Source organism: Canis lupus, chromosome 20 (assembly GCF_003254725.2).
Source record: "Canis lupus dingo isolate Sandy chromosome 20, ASM325472v2, whole genome shotgun sequence".
In the NCBI taxonomy this organism is placed as follows: Eukaryota; Metazoa; Chordata; class Mammalia; order Carnivora; family Canidae; genus Canis; species Canis lupus.
Genome location: NC_064262.1, coordinates 55,867,020 through 55,894,995, shown reverse-complemented (window position 1 = coordinate 55,894,995; position 27,976 = coordinate 55,867,020). Strand labels below are relative to the sequence as shown.

General features: G+C 54.8%; 2 protein-coding genes and 1 non-coding gene across 3 annotated transcripts; all 3 read right to left on the bottom strand.

Moving 5' to 3' along the window:
• Nucleotides 1–326: 326 nt before the first annotated feature.
• Nucleotides 327–14,219, bottom strand: DAPK3 (death associated protein kinase 3). Its single transcript, XM_025456962.3, has 9 exons — nt 14,096–14,219; nt 13,152–13,291; nt 7,523–7,883; nt 7,156–7,285; nt 6,820–6,868; nt 6,109–6,135; nt 3,223–3,375; nt 2,469–2,514; nt 327–2,058 (listed from the first exon to the last, which is right to left on the bottom strand). Exons 2-9 carry the CDS (start codon nt 13,211–13,213, stop codon nt 1,522–1,524), a joined length of 1,365 nt encoding a protein of 454 aa, XP_025312747.1. The 5' UTR covers nt 13,214–13,291; nt 14,096–14,219; the 3' UTR covers nt 327–1,521.
• A 954-nt stretch (nt 14,220–15,173) lies between these two features.
• Nucleotides 15,174–26,753, bottom strand: EEF2 (eukaryotic translation elongation factor 2). The gene is made up of 15 exons (XM_025456963.3): nt 26,598–26,753; nt 25,420–25,634; nt 24,343–24,524; nt 24,046–24,257; nt 23,388–23,566; nt 23,075–23,180; nt 22,749–22,862; nt 22,380–22,518; nt 22,015–22,210; nt 21,149–21,407; nt 20,608–20,715; nt 19,717–20,070; nt 19,250–19,432; nt 19,036–19,168; nt 15,174–18,452 (listed from the first exon to the last, which is right to left on the bottom strand). Exons 1-15 carry the CDS (start codon nt 26,598–26,600, stop codon nt 18,259–18,261), a joined length of 2,577 nt encoding a protein of 858 aa, XP_025312748.1. The 5' UTR covers nt 26,601–26,753; the 3' UTR covers nt 15,174–18,258.
• Nucleotides 23,643–23,707, bottom strand: LOC112667014 (small nucleolar RNA SNORD37). Its single transcript, XR_003141007.1, has one exon. It is a non-coding gene; the product is annotated as a small nucleolar RNA SNORD37 (small nucleolar RNA).
• Nucleotides 26,754–27,976: the final 1,223 nt, after the last annotated feature.

Below are 27,976 nucleotides of genomic sequence, written 5' to 3'. Positions count from 1 at the left end.
CCCTCCCAAGATGGGGTGGCCCAAGCTGGGGCCCAACGTGGGCAGGGGAGCCTGTGTGTAGCCTGGTAGTGTGTGACGCAGGACAAATGGACAGGAAACCCCTCTGACTTCACCCTGGCTGCCTGGAAGCTTCTGGTTCATTACAAGGAAATGAGACCAGTCCAACCCCAAGATCACGCAGCCTGCAGCCCCCATGATGCCCTCTTCTTCCCAAGCACAGGGGCAGCAGCGGGGAGAAGAGACGGGCCAACCTGGCGAGGCCCCGGCAGCGGGTAACCACAAGGCTGGCTGCCCCTGCCCGGCCTCACAACACACACAGCTGCATGTCGGGGAAGTGGGGCTTTATTTCCCTTAGGCTTGCGGCACACATGCAAATGGGTACAGCTGAGCTCGTGGAGGGGTACACAGTGGCTCCTGACCCAGCCCTGCAGACAGGCCTAGCACATGGGGGGACACCTCTGTCTGACCTCGCAGCCGGGTCCTGAGGTCCTGGCCAGTCCCACTGCCCGGTTCCTCCCTGCACTCGGCCCAGGTTGGCTTCTGCCTGGAGAACTCCTCCAGGGCCATGGGAGGGCTGCACAGATGTCACTCGCTTAACCCGACCTGCCACAGGGAACGTGCGCAGAGCACTTCACGTTCAGGTGAAGCCCAGACCTTAGGGCACCTTCTCTGCCACGTGACCCTGCTCGAGGGCGGCACCTAGTGGCGGCGATAGTGCTGCCCACTGCAACCCCTCCACTCCTCTCTGTCGGGGGCATCAGGCCCTGCGTGGGGCGGTGAGGGGCAGCAGGGGGACAGGGACTGGTGGGGCACACAGGGGACGCTGAGCCTTTGCAGGGCTTTCTGGGGGCAACTAGTCCACAGGGGTTCCCGCAAGCCCTGAGGTGAAAAGGCAGCACTGGAACAGGGACTGAGGCTGGGGCGTGAGGTCGGGGCGGGGGGGGGGGGGGGGGGGGCGTCCTCCACATGCACGGAGGCCACAGGTGCTGCAGAGGAGCGTGCAGCCCAGACGGCTCCTCTTCCCACCCAGGGCTCCCTGGGCTTCTGCAGCAGGGCACCATGCCTGGTAACACAACCCCCAGGACCCACTCCAAACTGACGGCTTGAGGGCTAGGCCATCTCCACTCTGGCCCTGGTGCCAGCTCAGACCTTGGGGTGCAGTCAGGATGGGGGATGGCGGGGTCCCCACGAGAGACCCCAGGGGAGCTGCCTCCCATGGCTAGAAGAGGTGGGACTTTGGTGCCCAGCAGAGGCAGGGGAGGCCCCTCTGATTCTAAGCCCTGGATCCTCAGCAAGGCTCCCAACACAGGCCCAGCACAAGGCGGTGTCCCCGCCAGCCCAGAGTTCCCCAGGTGGTGCTGCCCCAGAAGCCCCAGAGTTGCCAAAGCCGGAGGCCAGAGGAGCTCAGCCGGGAAAGGTAGCACTGAGTTCCCAACCCCCACCCCCGAGAGCACATCCCAGTGTGGCGCCACTCCCGCCAGAGCCCAGGAGCAGGGTGAAAGGTGCCTCGGCCACGCGGCCCTAGCGTAGGCCACACTCCACCCCCTGCAGCTTCTCCTGCTCCATGGCGCGCACCAGATCCTGCACGAAGCGCATCTCGGAGGCCACCTGCTTTGCCAGGGCCTCGTAGCGGTTCTCGAGGCGGCTGAAGCGCCGCTTGAGCCCACTGGCCCCCAGCAGGGCGCCCTTGGCCTCCTCCTGGGCCTGCCGCTGCAACGCCTCCGTCTTGTGCAGCTCCTGGCGCAGCCGCCGCAGGTCCTGGCCGATGCTCTCGTTCTCCTCCCTGTACCAGGCCTCCTTCTCCTCGTAGATGGCCGTCAGCGCCTCGATGTCCTCGTGGAAGAGGCGCCGGCTGTGCTCCAGCCCCCGCAGACCCTCCTCTGCCGCCGCCACCTCCTCTAGCACCTTGGAGAAGCGCTCAAAGTTGACATAGGTGTTGTTGGGGGGCATGCTCGAGTGGGACTTGATGGTGTACTCCTTGAGGCGTGCCGTCTTCAGGCGCCGCCGCTCGGGCTTCCGGCCACTGTCTTCACGCCGCACGTTCCGCCGCCGGATCGCCTGTGGAGAGAGGCCCAGGGCCTGGAGCAGGGGGCGGAGGCGGCCACTGAGGGCCACATCCCGCCCTCCACCAGCTTTCCCGGACAAAGCTTCATCAGCACGGGGCCACCTTGCCCGTTCAGGCAGGGTATGCGTGGCTCTGGCACCAGAGACCGCAGAGAGGAAAACACAAGACTCTCCGGCCCTTTACTGCTGCCCCTGGCAGACGTCACCCATTCTAGGAGTTTCTGTGGGAGGGTGCCCTGCTGTGTGCAAATGGGCTGAAGAGCCAGCCAGCATCACAGGGAGCCGGCACCAGCACCACCTCAGGCGCACCCCATGTCCTCTGCCACCCAGGCCCACTCCCCTGGGTCCCTCCCTCCCTTGTCACACATGGCATCCTTGAATGGGAGCAGCCCCGCCCACCTCACCTTGATCCAGGAATGCTCCAGGCTCTGGGCGATGGTCATTCTTCTCCTGTAAGAGCCCCCCACCCTGGTTAGTCGCACACATTCCACGTGCTCTCTCCTCCCACAAGGCTGGTGGGGAACCGAGCAGAGATCAGGGAAGGGTTTTCCAGGCTCTCCCTGGCACTTCTGCTCTCCACCTCCACCTTAAAGGACTCCCACACGTGGGCCCCTAGGGACTCCCCTCTGGCCTGGGAACAAGTCCCTGAAATGACCTTGAAACCACCTGTGCCCTCCAGAGCATCTGCCCTGCTCAGCCAGACACAGGCCCTGGGGCCTTCCATGCTTTCTCAGAGGTTTTGTGAATCAGGGCAAGACCTAACGCTGGGTCTTGCCAACTCGGGAGCCCACGGGAGGGACCAGGTAAGTAGCAGGAATGGGTGGCTGCACCAGGGCAAGACTGTCACCAACAGGAGCCCCTCTCCAGGAGTGAGGGCTCTGTGACACCAGAAGTTTTAGATTTTCCTAGGAAAAAAACCCAGGAATCTGGAATTTCACATGAAAATTATCTTAAACAAACAAAAAATTATCTTAAACATCAGCAAGGACTTAACAGCTCTTAAAGAGACACAGCGGAAGCCAAGCTAAGCACACTGCCACCCCAACCCCCAGGTACGTGGAGGGGACTGCATGGAGGCCCGTGCTCCTGGGGGACCCAGCAGCCTTCCCTGACAGCCCCCTGCCCCCCCACCCTCTCAGCCCGGCCTGGCGCTCCTACTTGGGGTCCTTGACAAGCAGGCGGCGGATGAAGTCCTTGGCCAGCTCGCTGGTGTTGCTGAAATACTCCTCGTCAAAGTCGTAGTTCACAGCCGAGATGTTGGTCAGGGTCTCCTGCTTGGTCTCACCCAGGAATGGGGAGGCGCCGCTCAGGCTGGAAGGCAGACACAGGGCTCAGCGGCCCCTGCGCTCGCTCCACAAACAGGCCACTGCCTGGGCTCCCAGCGGCTCTGCCCTGCCACCTCGGGGGGCCGAACACAGAGGAAAGCAGACGCCGGGCCCTGGGTGTCCCCCACATCCCCTGTTACTTGCACTCAACCAGCCCGTAACCTTCCACCAGAAAGCACAAAATCTTCCCCCCTGGCCACTGATGGGCACTGAAGAGTGGGCAAATGTCCCTAAGGAAGCTTGAAGCACCCGCCCTAAACATTTAGTGCTCACGGGGAAAGCTGTTGACTTCCCAGAAGGGTACCCTGGCTGACGTCAGCACTCGGCCAGGGTGCACATCACCAGAGATGACACAAGGACGTCGTGTGCCATCCTGATGGTGCTTGGGGGCCACACTACCATCTCGTGAGGCTCTGGGCACGTGGCACTGTGACAATAACAATTACACTTCCGGTCCTCACCCCAGTCCTCAGGCACAGAGCTCCCATAAGCCTCACGCTTTCCTAAATGCTACCAACTAAGAAAGTGGCAACAACTGTTCTGACATTCGGTCTCTATCCTCGGTTTCTGAAGCGGCTGCAGGGTGATGAGATGAGAAGAGCCTTTTGCCGACCATCAAGAGCGCCTTTCAACCACACCAGAGTTTATGTGAACAAGGCGACTTCTGGAAGTCACCCCAGATGACCCTGGGATGGGGCTGGTGGTTGGAGGAAGCAGCCATGAGATTAACAGGATGGAACCGCTGGCCCCACCCCTGACCTCTGGGGCAAGAAGAGGGGCCAGAGATTGATTCCATCACCAACAACTTAATCATGCCTACACAATGGAACATCCATAAAATCCCTCAATGAAAGGGCTTGAAGTTTCCAGGCTGAATGCCCCCACGTGTGGAGAAGAGGGTGCACCCCCAAGTCCACGGAGACAGAAACTCCTGCGCTTGAAGCCCTCCCAGACCTTACCCTACTACGTGCCTCCTCATCTGGCCTTTCATCCATATCTACGGTCTTCATAATTAACTGGTACCAGAAAGCACACTGTTCTGAGTTCTGTGAGCCCCTCCAGCAAGCTCTCCAGGCCGAGGGGGTCAAGGGAGCCTCTGATCTGATAACCTGGCCTGTGGCTGGTGGCAGAACTGGGACCAATCCCTGAGCCACCTCCAGGCTGACGGCGCCAGAAGTGAGGGACGCTGCGGGATGCGATCCAGGGTGGGGTCCTGGACCACAAAGAGGCAAGAGCAGGAAAACTCTGGGATTCTACTTGCTAGTGTTGTACTGGGCTCATTTCTTGGTGTTGACAGATGCTCTTTAGGGCACTAACGCTGGGACGCTGGGTGAGGCACACAGGAATTCTGTACTGGCTCTGTAGCTCCTCTGTAAACCTCAATCTTTATTTTTTTTAAGGTTTTATTTATTCATTCATTCATTCATTCATTCATTCATAGAGACAGAGAGAGAGGCAGAGACACAGGCAGAGGGAGAAGCAGGCACCATACAGAGAGCCCGATGCGGGACTCGATCCCGGGTCTCCAGGATCACGCCCCGGGCTGCAGGCGGCGCTAAACCGCTGCGTCACCGGGGCTGCCCAACCTCAATCTTTAAAAACAAAAACTGGGGATCCCTGGGTGGCGCAGCAGTTTGGCGCCTGCCTTTGGCTCAGGGCGCGATCCTGGAGATCCGGGATCGAATCCCACATCGGGCTCCCGGTGCATGGAGCCTGCTTCTCCCTCTGCCTGTGTCTCTGGCTCTCTCTCTCTCTCTGTGTGACTATCATAAATAAATAAAAATTAAAAATAAATAAATAAATAAATAAATAAATAAATAAATAAATCAAACAAAAACTGACCTAATAAAAACCTGTCTTAACAAACCTTTAGAGTGTATCGCTCTATCATCTGACAAGGGAAGAAAAAGCAGTGGGAGCCTGCTTGACGCAGGGATGGAGATGAGGAACAATCCAACCTGAGGGAATGGTGCCTGAGGGAATGAGGTCAGGGAAAACCACTCTGCACAGAGCAGGGCTCTCCAGGAGCCCGAGACAGGAACTGTCTTTCCCTCCTGCGCAAATCCATGCATTCTTCACTCATCCATCCACCCAACCACCCATACAACCATCCACAATCCACCCATCCATCTACCCATCCATCCACCTTTTCACCCACCCACCAGCCACCCATCCACACATCCACCCATCCATCACCCACCCACTATCCACCCATCCATCTATTCACACCCACCTATCCACTCACTCATCCACCACTCACCCACTATCCACCACCCACCATCCACCCACCTATTCACCCACCCATCTACCACCCACCATCCATCCACCTATTCACCCACCCATCCACCACTCACCCACTATCCACCACCCACCATCCATCCACCTATTCACCCACCCATCTGCTACCCACCATCCACCCATCCATCCACCCATCTGCCACCCACCATCTACCCATCCAGCCATCCACCTATTTATCCACCCATTCACCTATTCACCCACCCATCTGCCACCCACCATCTACCCACCCACCCATCCACCTATTCACCCACCCATCCAGCTATTCACCCACCCATCCACCACCTACCCATCCACCCACCAAGTTCACTGAGCACTCTGGTGGGTCAGAGCTCATAGTCCCCATCCCTGCACAGGAGCCATCCTGACCCTCCTCCTGACCCAGGGCCTCAAGAAATGCAGGAAGCATCAACCGGGAACTCACAGGATATAGGTGATGACTCCAATGCTCCTGGAGAGAACACACAAGAAGAGAAGTCAGCTCAGCAGTGGGCGGCAACACCCCAATTCTCAAAACGTCTAAATGGCCGGGGATCCAGAGTCCAGGTGGGGAAGCCAGAAGCCCATGGCCTACTCTCCTTCCAGGGTCTGCATGGCCTCCACTAAGAGCCTTCCTCTCTCCCACTCTGGGGGTCTCAGGATTGGACGCTTGAGCTCGTCTGGCCACACCCACCTATCCAGCTCAGAGCAGGGGAGGGGTTGCGGCAGATGCAGGACTCTATGACGCCTGCTGTGCTCAAAAGTGGGCTGACACACTTTCTACAAAGGGTGAGACAATGAATATTTCACACTTTGTGGACCACAGTCTCTGTCGCTTATTTGTCTGTTTTGTTTTTAACATCACCTTAAAAACAAAACCATTCCAAGCTCACAGACCTGTTCTGGCTGGTGGGCCATTGTTTGCTGACCCCTGTTCTAAGGCAATGGTCTACCTGGCCCAGGCCCATACCCAAGAGCATCACAACCATGAGGATGGGCTACGTCCTACCCTGTGGTTGTGGCCCGGCAGCTCCCATGGATAGTCAGGGGACTCCCAGAGGAGCAAAGGTGCTATATGCCAGGTGTGTTGTGTGCTGGGCTCAGCGCCAGCAGCCCTACCACTCCTTGCCACTCCCTGCCACTCCTTGCCACTCACCACATGTCTGCTTCCAGACCCAGGGGTTCATAGTTGACAATCTCTGGAGCTGCAGAGACAGAGAAACAGAAGGTACAGAGTCAGACGCTGGGTAGATCTAAGGCAGCACTGGGGACACAGCCACAAGGAGCAGCACAGCCCACCTGCAGGTGGGGGGCAAGGCCGGCTCTGGGGGCAGCAGGCCTGACCTCATGTACCTAACACCAGGACTCGGGAAAGGAAATCTGAGTGAGGTGGACCAGATGACCAGGGGTTAGGCCTGAGGCACGCACGCAGGCCAGGAAACCTCAAACGGTCCCACAAACCCTAGCCCCAAAGCACCATGCAGCGCCATACCCACAAATTCAGGGGTGCCGAAAATGTTCTTGAACTCATTCCCCGCTTCGATCTTGTGGGCGATGCCAAAGTCGATGAGCTTGATCCGTGGGTTGGGCACGTTCTTGTCTAGCAGCATGATGTTTTCTGGCTGGGGGGTGGAGGAGGACTCTGTAGCTCTGCTGGCCCAGGGTTCCCAGGGACAGCCTCGGCTCTTCCCTGGGAACCCCTCATAGGTGGCAGGCCTGAGCTGGTCTGTCTCGACCCCTAGGCAGCAACGGGGCTGCAAGGGTGCACTCTGTGCCATAAGAGCTGGACCCCCTTACCAGCCCCCCACCTCACCTGCCCAGTTGGTCCCCAGCTCCCTCCCTGGCCCACCAGGGCCCACCTTGAGGTCAAAGTGGGCAATGCGCTTGGAGTGCAGGTAGTGGACACCATCCAGGATCTGCTTGAGGAACTGGGTGGCCTCGTCCTCTGTCAGTGACTCCTTCTCTGCCAGGAAGTCGAAGAGCTCCCCGCCTGAGACCAGCTCCAGGATGAGCACTACATCAGTCTTGTTCTCAAAGATGTCGTGCAGCGTGATGATGTTGGGGTGCCGGATCTCCCGTAGGATGTTCACCTCCCGCTCGATCTCCTCCCGGCTTACTCCCCGCCGGCTGGACGACAGGCGGCGCTTCTTGATGAACTTGGCCGCATACTCCTTCCCAGTCCCCTTCTGCCGGCATTTCCGCACAATCGCAAACTGGCCGCTGCGGGGACAGAGGAGTGAGTGGAGCCCTGTGAGGGACTGGGGGAGTGGAAAGGATGCAGCTTCTGAGACAGCACCTTCCGGCCCTGCCCCTCTGCCTCTTGTTGGGGGGGGGGGGGCTGTTAGGTGTGTTCAAAGCGGCCATGGTATTTCTGCACTGCAGAGGGCAAAGCAGCCCCTCGGTGTTTGCAAAAGGGAATTAAGTCCATCCCGGGGTCGGTGGAATCCCACACAGCCAGGAGAAAGCAGCAGACTGGGAGACAAACTGAGGACCTGCTCGGGGCAAGATGGGCTTGCTTACAAAGGCCTGTGCAGTGGGCAGGAGGCCTGAGGGCTCGCCACCATGTCAGAGAAGGGGTGGAGGGTCAGGGCAGCCAAGAGCGGCTTTTACTTTTACGTAACACAATTCTACACTGATTTATCTTTCCCTGGTCTATTTCATCATTTTTAAAAACCTAAGAAAAAAAAAAAAAAAGCCACTGACTTCAAAGGGGCTTCTTATTCAACTGGCTGAGTGAGAGGAACACACCCATTTTCAAACTGACAGAGGATGGGGACCGGAGCCCACACCCATGGAAACGGGCTACTGGTTCCCCAAGAGCTTAGACACTGTTTCCATGCGCTTCTGCAATTCCCTCCAGTGTCTGCCCAAGAGAAACGACAACATAAATCCACAGAGAAGCTTCTACGCAAATCCTCAATCAGCCAGATTCACAGCAGCCTCAAGAGGGAAAGAACCAGATGTCCATCGACAGATGAACATAATGTGTCCACCATGCACGGGCCCATCCCTCTGCCGTGAATAGCAGTGAGGCGCCCAAACACACTGCCCTGGGGACAGACCCTGAGCCCACAACACTCAGGGAGGGAACGAGACACAGAAAGCCACATGTGTGAGTCCACGTGTGGGACACATCCAGAACAGGGTCATGCAAGGACAGGAGGGGGCTCGTGGGGGCCGGGGGCTGGGGGAGGGATGGGGAGTAACAGCTGATGGGGATGGGGTTCCTTTTAGGTGATGGAATATTCTGGAATTATTTAGGGTAACAGTTGCAAAACCCTGTAAATACACTAAAGATCACTAACTTGCACACTGTAAATGGGTGAACTGTACAATATGTGGATTATAGCTCAAGACAGCAGTTATTAAAAGCGAAAGAAAAAAAAGCGAAAGAGAGAGAAATCCTATTTACTGCACTCCAGGGAGCTGTCCAACGTCCCAATTATTTTGCTATCCAGGAACTTAGTTATATTAACTTACTTTAACTCAAGAGTTGGCTGAAAAAGGCCAGACAGTAAATATTTTTAGCCCTATGGGCCATGTGGTTTCTGTCATAATTCTTGTGTGTTTTTACAACCTTTGAAAAAATAAAAAAACATTCCAGGTTCACAGGCAGGCAGGGCCACACTAGGCTGGGGCTGGATTTGCCCACAGGCCGTAGTCTGCTGACTCCACATGCACAGGAACCAATTCCAAGACAAAGCACGCGCTCCACAAAGAAAATTTTAAGACACCACCAGGGATCCAGAGAAAAGATGATATGACCTGTCGGGGAACTGAAGGAGAGGGCGTAACGGGAGGAAGGAAGGGCAGAGACTGGGAAGGTGGGTGTCCGGGCAGGCTCTCTGACGCTGGGGATGGCAGAGGGAAGACAGGCCAGGCAGGAGCCCAAGAACAGAGACACACAGACTAGTGAGGGACGCCGTTGCCAAGCCAGCAGGGCCCCCGAAAAAGCTGAGGAACCCAACTGGGTTTGTTTGATAAGTGGACCAGGCAAAGTTCAAGGTGAGCAGGTGGGAGGTACAAAATTATTACTAACACACTGGGTTGAACAACAGCCCCCACTAAATGCCCACATGTGAATCCCCAAGACCTGTGAATATATCACCTCTCCTGGTAAAAGGGACCTTGCAGGTGGAAGCAAGTCAAGGCCACCGAGGTGGGGGTGACCCTAGGTTCCTGGGGGGCCCAGCGTGCTCACTAGGTCCTCATAAGAGGGAGGCAGAGGGTGGGAGTCCCAGAGACGAGCAGACCTTGCGCTGCTGGCAGTGAGGACAGAGGAGGGGCCTCGGGCCAGGGAGGCAGCGTACGAGCCGGGTCTCCCTGGGGCCCTGGGGGGACCAGCCCTACAGGTCCACTACAGACTCTCGACTCCCAGACCTTTCACATAATAATTGCACACTCTTCTAGGCTGAACTGTGATCACTGACAGCAGTGACAGGAGACTCAGGCCTCGCCCCCCCATCCCCTGAACCTGCTACAACAGTCTTCTGGGTACATCATGCTCCTGTCCCCTCCATATCTCCACTAACTCTCCCGCCACCTGAAATGCTTTCCTTTCTCTTTTGCCTACAGCAGCCAAGCTAATTTTTCCAGGCCCACCTCCAGTCCCATGACAAACTCCCGATGGTAATGCCATTGAACGCCGAACATTCACCTCATACCAGTGGCACTGTGCTTCGAGCTAGACGTGGGGCCTCATTTTCAAATGTATGGATTATTTTTCCCTGCTTTATTCTGAGCTGAGCTAACAAATGAAGAGCAGTAATGCTCATGGAAACAGGTAAAAAGATGCTATTCTAATTTTTTTTTTTTTTGCAGAGTGTTTTGTTTTTAAGATTTTATTTATTTATTCATAGAGACAGAGAGAGAGAGAGAGAGAGAGAGAGAGAGAGGCAGAGACACAGGCAGAGGGAGAAGCAGGCATCATACAGAGAGCCCGACGTGGGACTTGATCCAGGGTCTCCAGGATCACGCCCTGGGCTGCAGGCGGCGCTAAACCGCTGCGCCACCGGGGCTGCCCAAAAGATGCTATTCTAGACTGAACTGTGTTACCCCAAAAATCCATGTTGAGGTCTTAACCCCCAGCACCTCAGAACGGGACTATCTGGAGACAGGGCCTTTAAAGAGGTGATTCAGTTAGAAAGAGCTCACAGGAGAGGCTGAACCCAATCTAATCCAAGCCCTTTTAAGAGGAGAGCAGAACAGATTTGTTCTGACAGAGGGACAGCCCTGGGAGGCCACAGGGAAAAGATGGCCATCTGTACATCAAGGAGAGGCACCTCAGAAGGAATCAGCCCCAGTGACACCCTGATCTGTGCCTCCTGCCTCCAGGCCTGGGAGAGCATAAACCCCTGGTTCGTGGCCCCCTGTCCCAAGCCAGCCCAGGTGCACACATCACTCTACCAAGGCAAAGCCAGGGTGAAAGTCCACACTTGTCGACCACAGACTAATTATTTATTTCCCAAGACTATCAATGTGAACTAGGAAGAAAGAATTCCCCAACCCCTCCCAAGCACACACACAAAGAAACTTGCTTCCAGTTCATGTGGCCCCATCCCCCTGGAACAACAAAGTGTCGCCCTGTTTTAGTCCTGGTCCTCGTTGCCACGGTGATGCTTGGCAGCTAACTCCCCAAAGACAATCAGCAACTGGCCTCAGGGAAGACCCTGCCTGCCTCTGAAACTGAGAGCTCCCTGCAGCAGCCACCTGCCACCTGCCAAAGTGCAGAGCAAGCATGGGAGAGGATGCTCTCAGGGGCAGAAGGATGCATGCTCTTCCTGACGTGCAGGGCTGCTCTTCACTGGGACCTCTAATGGGCCTGTTCCAGGGGGGCAGGCGGAAGCCTAATGTTCACCTCTGGTTCCAGAATGCCTGGGCTTTGCACCCAGCAGGGCCTGGTCTCAAGGCTTGACCCCCACATGGCCTTGGACAAGTTGCTTCCCTCCTTTCAGCCTCCACTCCTTTATGAAACGGGGAGGGTAAGCACACCTGCCTCGTAGGTCCTTTCGCAGATGAACAAAACATAAAGACAGACTAGAATTCAGATGTCAAAATGACATCCGTAACTCATACAAACTGCAGCACAGTGCTCACAGTGTCCTGTCCCTTTAACCCTTCACCTCATGGTTCTCTGAGCACAACTGGGATCACCAGAGCAGTGCTGTCCAAGATGACAGGCACCAGCCACATGGTGGCCCACAGGCCAGTCCAAACCGAGATGTATTCTGAGTGTATATCACACACCAGACCTCAAAAGCTTCATATCAAAAAGAAAGGTGGTAAAATTTTTCATTCATAATTTTTATTGTGATTACAAGCAAAATGTAATAGTTCAATCTATTGGGTTAAATAAAATATATTAAAACTATTAAAACTGACACAGCTACTACAAAACTTCAATACACTTCTTAGGTGGTGAACATCATATAGGTTGCCTGGATCCTTGTAATGGCTGCGTAATATTCCACCCACAGAGGCAGTGGTGCTGGGGGGACCACTGAAGAGGCTCCCCGCCCTTTGTTCATATACAATCCTTACAGCGACCACCCCTGTTCTTGGGTCACTGGGTTTGCATATGCATGTATTCCCGCTGAATTAATTCCTAACAGTGGAGCTGGCGAATTAAGGGGAATCTACATGGGACACTGGCTGACTTTTGCCAAGCCACCCTCAGCAGGAGGACCTAACACATTTTCAACAGTAAAGGATGAGATTGGGCAGGGGGCATGGGGGAAGAGAAGGGGACGGGGTGAGGGACCCTACATTCTCTACGACTCTATTAAGGAAATTCCTAAAGGAGAGACTTCAGAATCCCAAATGAGCCTGAAACACTTTCTCAGCCAAGGCCTGAGGCACGACTCAGTTATTTACATTCCCTTTTGGTGACATCATGGGTTGGTCAGCAGAGAACTCACCAAATAAGGTTTGAAGCTGGAGGGGGGGTGGGGTGGGGAGGAGATGGTGACTGGCTAGTCTGAGGCAGGGTGTTCTCAGGGGACACTCAAGGCCCCGCCAGACAGGAAATCAGCTGCCTGGCTGGAATGGGAAACCTCCGCGCTTTCCCACAAGAATGCTAAACAATTGGCAGGGACGTGGGCCCAGACAGGAGGCCTCTCCTGCAAACGTGCCCGAGAATCAATCACCTCCCTCAATCAAGACAGGCTTCAACAGAGGGACAGACCTTTACCAACAAACACCGCCACCACCTACCGCTCTCATGTCACGTGCCAGGCGCTCTGGTAGGCGCTCCATGCGCTCCACTCTATTTTTCCCCGAAGGAAATGCACAGAGAAGGTCAGAGCAAGAACGTGCGGTCAGGGCCACCTGACTCCAAAGCCTAAATTCCCTCCGCCAGCACATGCCACTGACTCATTCGCGCTGGAGAGGGGAATGAAGGACAGGAGGGGGGATGCGATCTGGAAACCCCCGCAGCGCCTCTTGCTCTTGCCCATGCCCGGAGCCCTGGCGGCCACAGGCCCTGCTCACCTGCCCAGCTCCTCCCCCATCTCATAGTAGTCTTCCACGTCTTCCTGCCTGAATGTGGACATGGTGGGCAGCCTGCCTTCTGGTGCCCTCCTCTCACTGAAGGCTGGCGACAGGACCTCAGGGAGTCCCTGAGCTGTGACCTGGAGGAGACAGGGAAATAGGGAAGAAGTGAGACACCAGCCATTACTCCTAAATGGAACAACTAAGTTCCCCCAAAACTAAGTTCCCCGATCCTCGGCCAGGGCACGTGCATGCGGCGCCCGGGGTGCTTTCCTGTTATCCCGCTCGGTGACCACACCACCAAAATGTTGGTGGCAACCCCACTGTGCCCGCTTAGCCCCGAAACCTCCCCCAGGCCCACGCCGCCGGCTCCCCTCACGCCGCCCCAGCCCTTCTCTGCCTCTCCCTCCCAGGCTTCTCCCGACCTGCTCATCCAAAGCCCCCCCTTCCTGCAAGTTCCCCCACACTCCGCACACCCTAAGCCCCGGGGCTCCGCACGCCTGCCCAACTTGCTGAGTCGGCGCGGCGCCGGCCCCCGCAGCTCCCCTCCCCCACTCCCCCCGGACCCCGGCCGTCAAGCTCGCGCCAGCCCCCGCCGCCGGCCCCTCGCCCCGGCCCCCGGCGCCCCGCCCCCGAAGGCTCCCCCGCGGAGGCCCCCACGCCGTCTCCCCCACCCGCAAAGGGCCACACCGCAGAGCCTCCTCCTCTGCCCTCTGCCCTCTGCCCCGACCCCGGGGCGAGCTCGGGGGCAGACCCCCCGCAGGTGTCTCCGAGCCCTAACCCCCGCTAGGAGCGCCCCGGAGGCCGCCACGCCCCTCGCAAGCCCCGACCAGCCCCTTCACCGGCCCGCTCAGCCCGCGGGTCCCCGGACGTGCCCCCGCGCCTCCAAGAGCCGCCCCGGCCTCCCCCGCCCGCCGCCGCCGCCGGCCGCGCCCGCTCCGCACCCTCCGCGGCCCCGCGCCCCGGCCCGCCGTCTGCCGCGCTGGCTACCGCCGCCCTCCTCAGCCCCGCCGCCTCGGCCACCGGGACGCTTCGACCCGCGTCGACGTCACCGCGTCCGCCAGTGCCCGCCCCCCGGGGGCGGTCCCCGCCGCCCATTGGCCAACGCCCCCGCCGCTCGTGACGCCCCGCCCCCGGCCGCCTTCCAGGCCCCGCCCGCCGGCGTCCGGTCCTCCGAACCCGGATGCCGCCTCGCCACTGGCTGACACTTTCGCCCTCCCGCAGCCGATTGGCTGGGGCGGACGTCGGGCACACTTAGGAAGTCGGAAGGCCGACTTCCGGCCCCGGGCCGCCCCGCCCACTCTCCTCTGACCTGGGTCCTGAAGCCGAGGAGCTCGGTGCTGACCCTCTGCATCCCTCTTACCTTCCTAGAGCTCGAGATACGCGAAAGCGCTCCCGCACGACCGCTCCTGGGGTGGGCCCAGGCACGGCTTTCGTCCCTGACTTCAGTTTCCCCCTCCGTAAAATGTTACCCACATCCCAAATGCATAAACAAAAATGCAGATGAGGCCGGTCAGGTGTTGCCATTCATCCTTGAGACATTTCTGATTCCTGTTGTCTCAAGACACGGGATGAAGCAGCTAGTTCGTACGAACCACGCAACAATCTTAGGAGGTAACGTATGTTAACATTTCTCTCGTTCTACAGACGGGGAAGCCGAGACCAGAGGTTAAGTAACTCACTGGGAGTCACACAATGTCATGGCTGAGATTCATTCCCAGAAAGACCCGAACCCAAAGCCGGTGCTGCACCACTGCAGATGCCATGTGACTAAAGACCCCAAGTCTTGAGCGTCCCCGACTATCCTGACCTCATGCTGTTCTGTCCTCATTCACCCCACTCCAAGCTCATTTGCCTTCCGATTTCAAACATTGCACTCCCACCCACGTATTTGCACAAGTTGGTCCTTCAGCCTGGAGATCGCCTTTCTCCATTCTTGTTTAAAGTACCTCCCACACCCATTGCCAACTACATATTACATTATGGCACACTTGTCACAACTAGTGAACCAGCAATACATGATCATAACCAAATCCATCGTTTATTCAGATTTGTGTTCCCGAACATCATCATCCTCTTGTATCAAATCTCATCCGGGATCCCACATATTCAGTCCTTAAGAGTCCTCATCGTTTCACTTTCCTTTTAGTGACATTGACAGTTCCAAGGACTGGTCAGGTATTTTGTAGAATGTCCCTCAACTGGATTTGTCTGTTATTCTCATAGACTGGGGTGATGGGTTTTAGGGAGGAAGACCAAGTCCTCTTCTCATGACACCGTATCATGGGCCCAGGTTATCACCATATTGCTGTTCACGTTGACCTTGGTCACCTGGTTCCAGGTAGTGTCCGTCCGTCAGGTTTCTCCAGAATACTTTTCTCCCCTTCCCATGCCGTATTCTTTGGAACTAACTTATGTAGATACCACACTTAGAGTCGGATCATTTTTCTCGAAATAACCCAATAAAATATAGTAAATTAGACTTGGGTATACGGCATTTTCTCAAAAACCTTATCACAAAGGCAAACAATGGACAGGATTTGTTGCCAATGGTCAAATTTTAACCACTGTAGAAAAAAAAATCCAAAACTTGACAGTGATTTCCTGATACTTCAACCCTTCCCTGATGAAACTGTTCCATGAATGTGACCTTTCAGTATTTAATGAAATGTATCCACTGGAAAAACAGCAAACATCGTATACCAGTATTTCCAAGGAACTGATGCATGGTGTTACAAAAGCATGCATGGGAAAAGGACACAAAGTGCAAGATGGAGCCAATGGAGTTTAATTAACAGCATGAAAAGCTCATCGATACGATTTAGGATACCACATAATTAAATTACCACTTGAGTTTTTGGTGTTGTATCAAAGAATACCCACACCAACCACCTGAGAACAATTCTTAAAGTGCTTCTCTTCTCCAAGGACAGGAATGAAGCTGGATACGCTACATAGAATCCAACCAAAACCACGTTATCACGATAGACTTAACACAGCAGACGTGATAATCTGGCTTCTATTAAGCCAGAGAGTTCAAAGATTACAAAAACGTTGAATACCACTAATTTTTTGGAAGGTTCTTTTCCTCATAAAAACATTATCAAACAATGGGTTTATTATCTTTAAAACAATTATTCTTAAATCTCTCAAATTTTTAAACATGGTTAAGCATCAGTAGATAAAACCCATGTAAACAAAAAGGATCTTTGGGGTCCTCGATATGATTAAGAATATACAGGTGTCCAGAGACTAAAAAGGTTGAGAACTACTGGCCTAGAGGGACAAGAGTTAAAATCGATTAAAGGAAAACATGTAGCCAACAATACACACCCACACACACACATACTTGAACACGTTGATGCTTGGGAATAATTTAACACAAAGACATAATGAAGTCAGGTCAGCCCCTACAAATGTAATCCTTTTGAAATTTACAGCTGAAAATGCACAACTAGACTTGCTGTTAGCAAGCCAAACACCCCAAGTGACATATGAATTTAGAATTTAAAACTTAAAACAGTCTCCTCTTCAATTTACAGTCCTATCTTTTGACAAATTGCTGGATGTTAAAAATGTGCAAAACTAAATGCAGTGAGGTATCCTGGATTGGACCCTGCAACTGTGTAAAGGACTTTAGTGGAAAACCAAGTAAACAGTCAATTAGCGCACCTTTGTAACATCTTTGCACCTTTTCTGTAAATATAAAATTATTCAAAAATAAATGTTTACAAAAGTGCAAAAAACACACGTGCCCTTCAAGCAATGTCAGGTTTTGAAATAAGAACAACTTCCAAAAGGGCGCTTAGATGGCTCAGCCTGCTGAAGTGTCTGATCCACCGTCCTGACACTCAGACCCACATCAGTATTCTGGCTCAGCAGGGAATCGGCTTCTCTCCCTCTCCTCGTGCTCTCAAAAGCTTCCCACCAAGGAGTGCTCCCTCCAAATCTTAAACATTTTCCAACTTTAAAAGGACCTTGTTGGCAGATGCTAGGGGTCAGAGACTGCACAGTACAACTTAGATGGGCAGAGCTGTGCAATGCAGGACATCCATCATCCCTGGTTCCCGCCTTTTAATTACTGATAGTGTTCGGCTCCCATCACAGTTATGGCATCACTGTTAAAGCTAGGTTTTTTTCAATCCAAGGAAGATTAAAAGGCATGAAGTAGAAAGATCTTAGTACTACATTCTGTCTAGAATTAAAACGTTGAGGTTAAAATAAAAATCTATTACATAGGTGTGTCACTTATATTCCCACTTTTAACTTCTGAATAACCAATTGTGGTTGAATAAGACAACTTGCCTGGCAGGTGATGGTTTCTTCTGTGGTTTTCCCTCACTGGGACAGGGCTCACTTCAGAACCCAGAAGCCACACCAGCCAGGGGCTGCCCCTCTGTACCACATGGGTCCATGAGGCTCCGCCATCCCATCAGCTAGCCCCATGTGCCAAAGGGGAGGACTGCTGGGCTCTAAAAAGGTACTTCAAGGTCAGGTTTAACCTGCATTGCAGTATCACCAATGGTGGGGAATGGCACAGGGGAGCCCACTGCAGCCTGACTGGACCAAGGAAGTCACAGGGACACACACAGTCACCACCATATCAAATTTATTATTCCAATGGCACTAATACAGCTGGAGGTGCTCACGGTGACACCGCACAAAGTTTCCTGCCTTCTAGCTTCTGTCCAAAAAGAAAGGTCTACCCGCTCGTTCCTTCCCCCTTTCTGGGGGGAAATCCACTACGGGCCATTTACCCAAATAAACCTCTTAATGCGTTTTTTTGACATTTGAGTTTCTGAAATGGAAAAAAAAAATGTTGAGTGTCCCATCCCGCCTCCCCCACCCCCACCGGCCAAATAAGTCCCTGCTGCTAGGGCATTTGTTGCCTCTGAAATTTTGAAATAAATATTGAAAGAAACGGCATCAAGTGTTCACGTTGAGTGATGGCACTAAGTGGGCCCCAGAACCTGTCAGGTGGAGCGTCACTGGACAGTCTCGAGGTGTCATGGAGAATGCGAGGGCTTGTTGCTGTGGTCGATCGTCAGCCGGGTGCAGGGGCTGTGCTGAGTCCCACCTGGGGTGGTGGGCTGCAGGGGAGGGCTGCCTACAATTTGTCCAGGAAGTTGTCCAGGGCAGGGATGCCTTCCTTCAAGCCTTTACGCTTGCGTGTTTCAGCCACCACCTGGCTGGGGCGGCTGGTGTTGTCGAAGGGATCCCCGGGCAGGATCTGCCAGTGGTCAAATACGCACTGGGGGAAGGCCTGGCCACCGGTGTTGGACCTCAGGTCAGCAGTGAAGCCTGTGGGGAGGGACAGGGCTTACTAGCAGGCTCAGGAGACTTAACTCCCACTACCTCCATGGCAAAACCCTGGAGGAGGCGGCAGGGGACAACAAAGGCACAGAGATCACAGAACCTAATCAACCCAAACTGGATCAGACATTAAACCTAACCCTGGAATCTCACCCAAGCCTTGCTCAGAGAACACTAATTTGTAAGAGAGGCAGTGTTGGCCATTCCCTGGGCCTCCCCCCTCTGCTCATCCACAGGATGAATCTGAGCTACAGCCCAACTGCTCTGCTGCCCTTGAACATAACATTTCACCAAGTTACACATCCCAGGGTGGTCTTCTGCAAATTCACCATTTCAAGGGATCTGCTTGTTGAGTGGGCCACACTCTCCTCTGAACTGCTGTTCCAATGGCCCAAATGGGTGGGGGCTAGGGCAGCACTTTACAGATTCCATCAATGATTCAAATATCAGACCCACTCTAGAATGTGCCAAAGGCAAAACCCAGACATATCCTAGACCAGGTTTGCCCGGAAGCCATCTAGCCACAATCAAGTGGGCATTCGAGGAATGATGCATTGATATTGAGACTTACCAAAGGACTCATTCACAGGCAGGTAGGCCTTCACAACAAACATGGGAGTGCCGGCCACCTGGGACTCCTCAAAGACGTGACCTCGCTTCCTATTCAGGACACCATAGATGCCACCAACCACTTGTTCTGGACACTGTCAGGAAAAAATGGCCATTATAAGCAGTTGTTGGGCAAAAAAGAGCCTGTTAGAATTAAGAGGACCAAGCCTCCCCACCTGAATCTCCACAAGGTAGATAGGCTCCATAAGCCGGGGCTGGGCAGTCAGCACACTGGCGTAGAGGCAGCGCCGGGCAGTGGGGATAATCTGGCCACCCCCGCGGTGGATAGCGTCTGCGTGCAGGGTCACATCGTGGACATCGAAGCGAACACCACGCATGTTTTCCTCACACAGAGCACCCTGCAGAAGGAGCAGAGACTGTCATCACTGCAGCCCTTCCCTCCAGAATGGATCACATAGCTTCTACAATGCCTCCAGGTCTCTAAACAGACCTGTTGGGTCCTGCCCCACCAACCCCACCCTCCCTAACATTCCCTTCCCAGAAGGCAGGACAAGAGCCCCCACATCACCCGCAGTAAACTAAGGACATATCCTAAGATCCCAACAGCTGTGAGCATCCCTGGCCTGAGAACACCATAGGTGACTGATCCACTGTCAGCTAGACACCCAAGCGACCCACTCACCTCTTTGGTGGCCCACTGGAAGCCAGCTACCACGCTATCCTTGATCTCGTTGAGGTACTGCACACCCTTAGTGATATCAGTGAGGACGTTGGGGCCAGTGCCGTCAGGCCCGAAGCACCAGATCTTGCGGGCCTCAGCCACATCCCACTCATACTTTTCTGCCAGATAGCGGGCCCGCTGCTTGAGCTCCTGGCGGGCAGACACCTCACCCTTGTCAATGTCCTCAGCCAGGCCGTCAGGGAAAGGCCGTGCCTTCATGTACAGCCGGTTGTGCTTGTTGGGGGACTTGGACAAGCAGAGCACATTCGACTCCTCACTGACGGTCTCACGATAGGAGACAACAGGGTCAGATTTCTGCAAAAAGATTGTTAAAGTCAGGCCAGCCTCCAGGAAGCAGTGACCACTCAAGATTTACAGTATCTTCCTGATTCGATTCATGAATGTAACATATACATGGATGGAGCTTGGTGCCTTGCAAAAGCAAATGAAATCCAAACCACCCTGAGACTTGCTACAAAAACCTAAATGATCTGTATCTTAGAAGTTTCCAAGCTTTTAGTGTATGGAAAACAACACACCCCAGGATGCCTGAGTGGCTCAGTGCTTGAGCAACTGCCTTCAGCCCACATCAGGCTCCCTGCATGGAGCCTGCTTCTCTGCCTAGGTCTCAGCCTCTCTCTCATGAATAAATATCTTAAAAAGAAAAAAAAAAAAGCAGGGCCCTCACACTGCAACCTCAACCATTCTGAACACATATGCAAACGGTTTCCTAATAATAGCACATTTTTCTGACAAACACATCAAGGAAGCGTGGACTATGCAGTCTACTTGTCCTGCTCTGTACTGGAAAACGCAGGCCTCCAGCCATCTGAGCCCAGAGCCAGGCCTCACCTTGATGGGAATGCACGCATGGTCCTCCTCCAGGTCCTTCAGACAGATCTCCAGGTGCAGCTCCCCAGCCCCCGCGATGATGTGCTCCCCGGACTCCTCAATGATGCACTGCAATGGGCCAGGAGTTAGGCTCTGGGCACGGACCCCAAGACACTCAGAGACCCCAATAAATTCTAGGAACAGGTATAAAGCTCCAGGTTTCCCTCCAGATAGAGAAGACCAGACCCACCAGAAATGGGTTTTGTGGCAACTCAGGGCTCGTAAAAGGCAGCAAGAGCTGTGTTTTTGCTATTCTCGTTAACCTCACAATCTGCTCCACAGCCAAACCATAAAAATAGAACTGGTATACAAAGAATTAACTAGATTTCTCAGAAAAAAGCCACCACCTTGTCACACAGTAGCTCTGCCAGGGAAAGTGTATGCTCAGCACACACCAGACTTTCCAAGATTTGAATATCCGTAAATCTGTGACAAGCCCTATGTAAGCCACAAATTAACCACTTGCACCGCGGTGTTCCCATCTGCCAGGGCACCCACCTACCTGCACCATGGGGTCCGACTTGGCCAGCCGTTTCAGACCCTCCACTAGCTTGGGAAGGTCAGCTGGATTCTTTGCCTCCACAGCAACCCGGACAACGGGGCTCACGCTGAACTTCATCACCCTCATGTTGTGGGCATGCTCAAAGGTGGTGATGGTGCCAGTCTTCACCAGGAACTGGTCCACTCCCACTAGACCCACAATGTTCCCACAAGGCACATCTTCAATAGGCTCAACATAACGGCCCATCATCAGGATTGTTCTAGGGAAGACAAAAAAAACCCTCCAGATCCCGAAATGACCCCAAAACACCCCTTCCTTCTAAAGCCTGTGGCCATCCCATCCACCTGAAATGCTGATGTGAACCCAACTCCCAGAGCCTCAGGCCCTAGCCCTAGTTTCACCTTATCAGCCCAGTTCCTGTGACAATAAGTCCCAGCTCTCTTACCCCAAAGCAGAAGCCACCTGCTCCTCCCCGACTCCCCTATGTAGGGCTCCACACCCAACCTAGCACTGATAGGACTGTCACGGGAACCTGAGAACCAATGAAAATCAGGGCTGCAAGAAGCTGGAGAGATGGAAGTTCACTCTTCCCACTACCCACACCAGGAGCCAGGGAATGGTGACTACCACTAGCCTCTCGAGACGGCTCTGCAGATGCGTGCCACCACCCTGACCTTAGGGCCAGGTCTGTCCAAGTCAGAACTAGCGCAGTGCGCCTCACCCAGACAAATCACTCCCTCCCTCAGCTTCAAGGGTCCTCCACCCTTCTCTGGACCACATTATGTCTTGTCACCCTCCCTGTGGAAAGAGATAATCTTGGATATGGACCAGACTGGGACGTACCCAGGAGCTGCTGGGCACCTCACCTCTGGATGGGCTTCAGGTACAGGTCCTCCTTCTTCCCAGGGGTGTAGTTGGGCCCCATGATCCTGACTTTCAGGCCAGTGGACACCAGCCCCGAGAATACACGACCAAAGGCGTAGAACCGACCTTTGTCGGAGGTTGGCACCATTTTAGAAATGTACATCATGAGAGGGCCTTTGGGGTCACAGCTTTTAATGCCTGTGAAGAGGAATTCCCAAAACAAAACATGTGATTCCCTCAGAGCTCACCCTCACAGAACCCTGTGACCTGGACTTGCCAATGAGCATCACCACCTGACCACAGCCACAAAAATACTTAGGCCTCTGCCCAACAATCTAACCCCAGGACGCAGGTGATCCTCACATACCCATGGCTGCCTCGTCGTCTGGGGGGCCCTCATACAAGAGCTCACAGCGGTATTTCTGGGCTGTCACAGGGGAAGGCAGATGGATGGTGATCATCTGCAGCAAAGCATCCCCGGCAGGTAGCCAGCGGCGCATCACAGCCTACAGGAGAAGACAGGGAGGTCAAGCAAGGCCCAAAGCCCTCAGAATGCCATGCCCAAGGTCCTGGTGAGAGGCACTTAGATTCTGAGCTGCCCCTCCTGGGGAGGTGCCAACAACACAGATCCCCTGACCACCCTGTTGGTGATGGGGACATGACTGGAAGATATGACAAAGAGCTCCAGTCAGTGCAAAGCTGGTAGGCCCACCCCAAGAGGCACATCCGCATTCACCTTCAGAAGTGGTTTGCCTTCCTTATCTTTGTCTTCACTGTCCAGCTTGATGTCCAGCTTTTCAATCAGCTTTGCGGTCTCCTCTTTCTTGAAATTCATGATCGCATCAAACACCTGACAAGTCACAAAAACAGGAAGATGGGTTCAGGAATGTTACTGGAAATGTGCAGCTGCTTCCTACCAGGCAAACCTCACCCTCCTCCAGCACCCACCTGTCAACCCAGCTCTGCCCAGCCAGTTAGGTCAGGTAACAGATCCTCCGGGAGCCACCAGGCCCAAGGACAGCCCAGGGGACGCACATCCATGAAGCACACTCAGCAGCTCACCTTGAAAATAGGGTCCAAGATGAGCTGGCAAAACGTCCGCGGTAGCTTCTTGCCGTCAGGGCTGGTGGCTGACTTGCTGAATTTGCCGTTGGCTGGATCAAAATACCTGGCAGAGGAGTACAGGAGTATTTCACCAACTCAACGATGGTAGATGGGTTGGAGAAACAGGAGACCCAAGTGAGTGAGGAAACCAAGCTGGGCAGAAGGACCCTACAGACGTTTGGTGCCCCTTAGTCATGTTCCCACCACTGCAGGCAGGTCCCTGCCCCGGCACACAGGTACCAGAGTGCCCTGCACCTCCCCCAGTACTCACCGGTCACCCCACAGCTTCTTCATCATGTCCTCCACTTTCTTGGCCCGCTCAGCAGGCCCCAGCTGGCCCTCGCCCTTGGCAGCAAATTTGGCCACATACATCTCTGCAAACTGCTTCAAGGTAAAGGCCCAACCGTGGAGTCCAGACCCAAAGCCAACGGTCCCAAGTACAGGGTCGATCTGTGAGGGTCAGAGAACACTATGAGCGGAAGTAAACAGCTGTACAGAAAGCACAAGAGTCCCTGGGCACCATGGGCCTCAGACGTCAGTTTTCTTCAACAGCCATCAGGTCAAAGTGAAGAAATTTTAGTCATCACTTACAAGGCCCAACTCTACGCCATCCCCTCTGGAGGAGCAAGGAAAAGGTGTGCATAAACTTGGTGAGCACAGACAGCAAGCAGAACCCACTACCCCACAGCTCCCCCCCCCACCCCAAGTGCCAGATGAAATAGCTACAAAAATGATCCAGGCCCCTTGTCACTCTACAGGTCCTGGCAAACCTTTCAGAAGTGCTATCAATAGTCCCCAAGATCAGCACCCTCTCAACCAGAGCCCTTCCAGTGCGAGTTAAGGACTGTGGTTCCCCACCTTGGGAGACGTGTGACATCAGCAAGCTGGTGGAGGAACCCTCACTTTCAATAGGCAGTTAAGCTACTTACCATGATGTTGCCCATGGGACCGCTCTCGCCCTCCCCATACGTAGAAATGATGACGTTGACGTTCTCCACAATGCGCTGGAAGGTCTGGTAGAGCTCCTCAGGCTCCAGCTGCAGCTCCAGAAGAGCCCGGTCCATCTTGTTCATCATCAGCACTGGCTTGATGCGCTCTGCAATGGCCTGCCGCAGCACCGTCTCTGTCTGCACGCACACACCTGGGGATGGGCATCTCCATCAGCCAGAGGAGGAGGTAATAGCCCCCGGGTCCCAGCCACACCGAGGGGGGTACTTATCGCTTACCAGACACACAGTCCACTACCACCAAGGCACCGTCGGTGACACGGAGGGCGGCAGTCACCTCTGAGGAGAAGTCCACGTGCCCCGGGGAGTCGATGAGGTTGATTAGAAAGCCAGAGCCATCCTTACTCTGCTTGATAAAGTTCAAGTCGTTTTCGGAGAGCTCATAGAAGAGTGAGATAGCCCTGAGGAGATTGGTGCAAGTTGGATCGATGGAAGCCACGTTTCATTGCCCTCCCAGTGACCCCTGGAGTCAAGCCCAGGTTCCTGTCCAGGGTTAATATGGCTTTCTTAAGTATCAAGGAGATTGTAAACGGTTAAAAAACCAAGTCCCACACTACAAAAACACCACAACCTGTTTCCTCTCCTTGCTAATTACTTCTTCCTGCAGACAGATTTCAGATTTCCCACAAAGAAACCATTCCACCCAAGCAGCTTTGCCCTCAGCCAGGGAGGTCCACCTCCCTCCTAGTACCAGCTACCAATAGCAGCCTCTGGGAGTCCACCTGTGCAGCCCCTTCATTCAGGTTATTCCCAGGCTCAACACACTTGCTTCCAAATATTGACCCTGTGCCCAAACTATATCTAAAAACCCTAAACTATCTCTTTCCCTCCGTTGTCACCTAAAATAAATCTCAAATGACCTAGTAGAACCTCACAAACAATAGATAATTGGCAGCTACAGGCACTACTTTGAATGCCCTTGCTCAAAACGGGGAGCCAAAAAACTGTCGCTGCACAGCATAAGATTTTTGGCAGCGTCCTTATGCCAGTGGCACTACCCCCACACTTCTCCAGGCACTGCCCAGAGCCCTGAAATGAAGCTGCCGGGTTAACCCTCTTTTCAAGGCTCCCCTGCCGCCCCACCCCAAGCATCACTGCGCCTCTCCAACTGGCTGCACTTTTCCATCACTCCACTGCGCCTGTCTGCCTCACAGTTCAGAATCCCAACCCCCAGCTGCTCCAATCATCTCCCCAGCAGCCCCAGGAACACGGTAGCACCTGCCCTCTGGCTTCTCCACCCAAGACCTGGGTGAGGACCTCCCTCCCATCCTCCCTAGGATATCAGAGCCTGCTCACGTGGACTTGATGGTGATGCAGCGCTCCTGCTCGTCCTTCCGGGTGTCAGTGAAGCGGGTCTCCCCAGCGCGGGCGGAGGCAATGATACCGGCCTTGCACACCAGCGAGTCCGTCAACGTGGACTTGCCGTGGTCCACGTGGGCGATGACGGACATGTTTCGGATGTTGGCCTTCTTGTCCATGATGGCCCGGATCTGGTCTACCGTGAAGTTCACCTGGGCGGGGAGGGGAGGAGGGGAGGCTCAGGCCTGCCCAGGCGGCCTTGGGACTTCACAATCGATGGGCTGCCAGGCCCCTGCCAGGAGTGCACACTGCAGCTGGGCTGGCCCCAAACCACCACCTGAACTCCATCTGTTTGCTGACACCCCTTGAAAATGCCACTTGCCCCGTGGGGGGGGGGGGGGGAGGGGCAACGCCGCCTGTCACGGACACACCGCAACTCGGGCGGGGACGAAGTCTCTGGCCCCGAGGCCGTGACTTCCCAGGGCACACGCTGGTCAGAGGCAGCCCGGCCGCTGCAGGGTGCAGGAAGGAGGAGGCTCCCCTCAAGCCCCATCCCCGCTGCCTTCTCCCCGGCCTCTCCCAACCGGAGATCCAAGGTCATCCCTCCAGCTGGGGGTCACACGGGGCCAGCGTCCCCCGGAGGGACGGCTGGGCGGGGAGCTCGCCCTGCCCCCCGCGGACGCCAGCCTCCATTTGCAGGCCGGCTGTCAGCTGTTCTGAGCCGGGACGCGGACGCGCCGGGGGCACAGGCAGGCGGGCGAGGGAGGCCCCCCGCGCTGGGCGGGGGGAGGGGCTCCCCCCCCCCCGCGGACCCCCCAGCTCACGACCCGGGTTACAGAAGGCGGCTCCCCTCGCCGCGCTCCCCACACGGCGCCCGCCATTACAGCGTCTGCCACATCATCACCACCACCACCACCCCCCCGCCCCGCCTCGGCCCCAGCTCCGGACCGGCCCGGGCTCCACGCGAGGCGGAGGCGCCCCCGGAAGCGGGGAAGGGGCTCGGCGAACGGCGCGTCGCGCAGACATGGCGGCGGCCGCTTCCTCAGCCCCGGCCCCGCCGGCGCCGCCATGTCTTCTCCACGTCCGGGCGGCCCCAGCGCTCCAAGGCCGAGAGCGCCGGCCCCGCGGAGGCCCCGCCGCCCTCCCAGGCCGCCCGGCCCGCCGGCGTCGCTCACCATGGTGGCGGATGGCGGTGGATTCTCCCAGGTAGATCCGAGCGAGGCGAGTCGCGCCGAGGATGGCGGCGACGACGGCGGAAGAGAACGTTGACGTCAACACCCGACCTTTTATAGGCAGAAGCCGGTTGGGCGGGTCATCTGACCGCGCTGCGGGGGCGGGGCGAGAAGCAACGCCCTGCGCAGGCGCAAGGACGCACTCCTCCGGTTAACCCTTCAGGCGCTGGCGTGGCTGCGGGAGCTCCCGGGGGCGGTGGTCTCCCGGGACCTGGGGGCACGCCTCCAGAATGCGATGCTCAGGTGCAGAAAGCGAAAGGCGCCGTTTTAGCTGAGAATATTAATCGTAGCAGCTCTATCAGCTTCCAAAATGCCATGCACTTCTGTTAAGAGCACTTGACAATGGGAAAAGGGTCTGTGGATTGTACCGCAGCCAGTTTTCTGGTTTTGCTGTTATGTAATGAATCCACTGAGGGACAGTGGAGCAAGGATACTCGACACCTCTCTGTACTATTTTTGCAACTACCTGCCTATAATTATTTCAAATATGAAAACCTTTTTTGAAAGCAGATGTTAATCACACGCTTATCCCACAAAGATAGATTGGCTATCTACTTCACCAAGAACTGTGATAGGTGTAGTCGCTATAGCAATAAACAAAACACCTTACCAGCCCCACCACTTTACCTGCTCTTACACTAGGTATTTGGGTTTTTCTGAGCCTCAGTTTCTTCATCTGTAAAATGGGGTAATCGGTACTACTTCACTGGGGGAAGGAAAGAGTAAACACATGCAAAGGGATTAGCTCTGGTGCCTGACACAGCACCCAAAGCACGTCAGCTCTCTTAATTAGCTATCATTGCTATTAATACAACATTTATTTCAGGGACATGGTTTGCTATGTCTCAGGCACAGGGCTCAGCGCTTTCCAGGTGCCATCTCATTTTCTATTTCATTTCCTCTCCAGCCGGAGGTTCACAAGTCTAGTTTGCATTTGTGTCCTAATGTGACCCTAACAAACTATTGTATTCAGGTCTTTGGCTCGAGAGAACAAATCGGCATGCCATTCCATATCTCTATTCTTTATAAAGAGCCAACCTCAATGCTTGGTACGAAATACATGCTTAGGAAATATTTCTTGCATCATCAGTGAACAGTATTCTTACTAGCACAAACCCCATAAGGTACATCTTCCCCTACACTCATGCTGTCAAAATGAGAGGGACAGCATGGCTTTTCCCCAGCTGGGAAGAGGGAAGATGTGCATCCCCAAAAGGCAATGCTAGATGGAATCTGAGCTCAGCCTGTGCATCCCTCCTTCCACAAATGCTTTGCATGTTTTGCTTTGTAAAGCACTGTCCAGCCCTGATTGCATTTACACT

Bases quoted from the DNA above. Each gene is read 5' to 3' on its own strand.
- EEF2 (XM_025456963.3), bottom strand. The intron at 22,211-22,379 runs GTATGTGAGGAT...TCCTCTTCACAG, and splicing joins AGACGACGAGGCAGCCATGG to GCATTAAAAGCTGTGACCCC. The intron at 19,169-19,249 runs GTGGGGAGGCTT...TTTTCCTGACAG, and splicing joins TCTACCTTGTGGAGATTCAG to TGTCCAGAACAAGTGGTTGG.
- DAPK3 (XM_025456962.3), bottom strand. From the start codon at position 13,213: ATGTCCACATTCAGGCAGGAAGACGTGGAAGACTACTATGAGATGGGG. The intron at 2,515-3,222 runs GTAGGAGCGCCA...GGGCTCTTACAG, and splicing joins CTGCTTGTCAAGGACCCCAA to GAGAAGAATGACCATCGCCC. The intron at 2,059-2,468 runs GTGAGGTGGGCG...CTCTCTCCACAG, and splicing joins TGGAGCATTCCTGGATCAAG to GCGATCCGGCGGCGGAACGT.